Source organism: Physella acuta, unplaced genomic scaffold (assembly GCF_028476545.2).
Source record: "Physella acuta isolate Inbredline_101_S28 unplaced genomic scaffold, ASM2847654v3 ptg001116l, whole genome shotgun sequence".
In the NCBI taxonomy this organism is placed as follows: domain Eukaryota; kingdom Metazoa; phylum Mollusca; class Gastropoda; family Physidae; genus Physella; species Physella acuta.
In genome coordinates this window covers 44,020-47,818 of record NW_026732633.1, presented here as the reverse complement: position 1 = coordinate 47,818, position 3,799 = coordinate 44,020, and the positions used below count along the sequence as shown (strand labels likewise).

The 3,799-nt window shown below is 34.3% G+C and overlaps 1 protein-coding gene across 1 annotated transcript; it reads right to left on the bottom strand.

Annotated features, from left to right (window-relative positions):
• Positions 1-308: 308 nt before the first annotated feature.
• On the bottom strand, positions 309-2,719 carry LOC131955938 (uncharacterized). The gene is made up of 2 exons (XM_059320259.1): positions 2,671-2,719; positions 309-1,278 (listed from the first exon to the last, which is right to left on the bottom strand). Exons 1-2 carry the CDS (start codon positions 2,693-2,695, stop codon positions 362-364), a joined length of 942 nt encoding a protein of 313 aa, XP_059176242.1. The 5' UTR covers positions 2,696-2,719; the 3' UTR covers positions 309-361.
• Between the last annotated feature and the right edge of the window lie 1,080 nt (positions 2,720-3,799).

Here is a 3,799-nt window from a genome sequence, read left to right as displayed (position 1 = left end):
AATTTTGAACAAAATATTCTTCCAATTCGTTCTTAATTTTAATGTTGGAAGGGATCCCCTCCAACACAATTGAGTATACGTGTCAACTTGTTATGCGCCATTGAGGCCATTGACTCGGATTTCAGCCTGCTTTTCTTTTTGGATTTGCTTTCATAGCCTTTGTCCAATCAAGAACAAACTACAAGGCAGCAGTTGTTTAATTTTGGAGTTGTCTCTCCTAGAAGAGTGGCTGTCCCCAGCTAGTGAGCCTCATCTGCCCGAGGGTTAGAATTCAAGAATTTTTTGGGTTTAGCAACCATGAACTTTACCAACTCGACCCCCTATGAATGAAATGATGAACTAATATTGTACCTATAATTTCTTACGTCTTGTCCAGCCCCACACTGCTGTAGTTGACCTCACCATTGCAGCCGCTGTGGACGTGATCAAAACACCAGTTCCACCATCCCAGGGTGTAGACCAGCGCCCCACTGCTACCTGGGCAGGTGCAGGTTGTATAAGTGTACCTGGTTTTGTCCGCGCTGTGTTGAACTTTCTGAATCCACTGGCCTACACTCAGCTGTTTCGGACAGCCGTGGGGGTGTGAAACAATCAATGCCAGCTTGTCCACATTTCGGTATTCTAAATAACGTTTGTGAAGCTCCTTACTTAATTTATCAAACTCATTCACAATTTTCCTGACATTTTCCACAAACTCTGTATCATGCGTAACGCACAGAAGAATACAACTATCCTCTTCAATATTTTTCCTCAATATTTTCAACCCTTTCAATGTCGCTTGTTCACTACAGCTGCTGTTAAACCCATACACACAACTAGTTTTGAGCGCCTCGTCGTCATTGAAAACTAAATGTGTGGCAGTCAGAACATGTAGTTTTCCCCAAGAGTATTTCGGTGCTTCAGATTCTGTACACTCACTACAAGAACACACTGTGTCAGCTAATGTGTTGTCGTTGGACACACCAAGTATAGTCCCAGTCCCTATTCTAAGAACATCACTACCTCTGAGCTTGTAAAATGGATATGGAATATCCGTGCCGTGGGTGAACTCAGGTCTCGTGTGACTAGTGTACTTGACCTTTAGCATCACTGTCAACTTGGCGAGAATGTTAATCAGGTTGAGAATTTCTTCGTTGGCATAACGTTCAGGAAGAAATTTAGTTGATAAGGAATGTAAGGGAAGAAACTGTGCATGACCTGGATTTTTTTTACAACCGCTGTAGTGTTTATGGAGGTCTGCTTCTCCCTGCTCACATACCTCAACCTCATATGTACCTGCTGATTAGAAAAATATCATGCATTATCAATCACCTTTGCTTCATATGCACCTGCGGATTAGAAAAATATCATGCATTATCAATCACCTTAACCTCAATATGTACCTGCAGATTAGAAAAATATCATGCATTATCAATCACCACAGCTTCATATGTACCTGCGGATTAGAAAAATATCATGCATTATCAATCACCTTAGGCTAATATGTACCTGCTGATTAGAGAAATATGTATTATCAATCACCTCAGCCTCATATGTACCTGCTCATGTGATAAATATCTTGTGTTATTAATTTTTAAAAAAGGCAAGGTACAATAGTTGTAATGTGGTGATATTAACAATAAACCTATTTTATACAATTTAGAATTGAAGAAACAGTTTTCTTTTTTCACATTGGTCATAATTAAATTGACTTATCAGCAACATACTAATACAATAATAGCATTTAAATGTGAAAGACATGAGAAAAATAGCATTTAAAATGTGATACTAAACGCGTTATTATAACTATAAAATAGTTTAAAGTAAGATTCAAACAGCATTAAAGGGAATTTCAAGACTGTCCCATACCCAGCCCAACTTTCTTGACTTTATTAAACAGAAAACTACTAGTTCCTTGACAATACTTACAAAATATAAACTGCTGGGGTTATAATAAAAAGTTTTAACAAAAGTAGAGTTTAATTTCTCTTCTAGACCAATGGTTCTTATGGCAGGTAAAGAACATGGGATATGATCTCAAGACTTTTATGTTATCCATTTAATTCGCTACCACATATGAAAGATGCCATTATGTTTTTTAATAAATTATTAACAAAGGCTTGGCTAACATTTTTAATTATTAAATAAAAGGTTAATATATTCTTGTAGTTTTAGAAATTTTTTACCACTCAGTAGTTTGATTTTGAAATTTATCTCAACTGAGGGTCTGTGTAAATGGAATAGATCATGACAGCCTCATGTCATTATCTTTTAAATTTTTTCAGATGCTTTTGACTGTTGACACTGAATGTGTAATCTGATGTGTGGGAAATTTAAAAAATGTGTTTAAACTCTGTCCCCAAAACACCCTACTCAGAGAAAAAAATTGCATGGGCAGCTCGTGAATCTTGAGACAACCATGCTATACACCTACAACGTTTACCTTGTTCGAGTTTTGGGATAAAAATAATATTAAGAAAGATAAAGGAGAAAAATGATACATCAAAGTCAACATAAAATATTAGACTGAATTGAAATATATAACAGAATGGGAAATTCTCAACTGATTGGCAAACATAAACTAAATGGGAATAATTTTAGAAAATAAATGTTGGTCCCGTCAATTAATTACAAGCAATTTGCTGATTATAACAGAGTATTTAATTTTTTACATATAACTTTTAGGCCTACCTTGTTCTGTAGGAATAGGTGACATTATGTTTTTAAAGTTGATACTAGTTTGTCCTAATAGAAAATGAATGAAAATATAATTATTTTGCAATTATATATAAGGGAAATTGGGTTAAAACCTACTTACTAACAACAAGCAGAACACTTTTAATTTTAAAAATAGATCTAGATCTAGCTGAATTGGATAATTTTGCAATATCCTACATCATTTCAAATTAAAATAAAAGAAGTACAAAAGGGTCAGCCTAATATTGAAAATACTAACTAATGAAAGTGATATAGTAGCCTATTGTGAGTAGTGTACTTAAATACCTTTACTTTTATTTTAATTAAGCCTAAATATTTAAAAATATTTAAGTTTAATTGGAATAGTATAGTTAATAACTACTACTACTAACTATACTTGATGGTAGATCTATGTTTTAGACCAGCTTTAGACAACTGAATCATTGATTAAAAAAAATGTTTAAGTCTTAGAAATTGGACGATCTAACTTAGTCTAACTATTTTGATAATGATTAAACTTTGGTAATCTATTGTTTTAGATAGGGTAAAGGAGGGCGTTAAGAGCCACACTTTTTAGCACCTGTACATTTTTAAAGATTTCTACTAATCTAAGAATTTTTTAGAATTGAAAATATGGCAAAATTATTCTAACATATCTTACACAATATAAAAATAATAACAAAGTCTATTAAATATACTTTAAATGGGTTTAATTGAACATTTATTGTCATACCCCCAAAATCAGCATTTGGGGTGAAAGGAGCCGGGCAATGGGGCAATAAGTATTATCTCCTAGTTTAGACTAACTCCGCAATAAAAATAATTAATTTCTAACCCCAAAATAGTTAATGCTGTGTACACACACTTTAACTGATACTAGCTATCACTAGGCCCCAATGGGCCCAGACTACAATTGATACAATTGCAGGTGTACATAGGGCCTAAAGTCTAGTAGTTTACAGTAGGCACATTAGTATGCCTAGTGTGTAGCTAGTATACTAGTGTGTAGCTGTCCAGAGTTAACATTCTTGTATGTAAAAAGGGTTGGTACTAACTAATCTGCCATAATGCTTTCCCCTGATAAGCCATGTGTGCTATACATTACATAACATGACATGGAGGT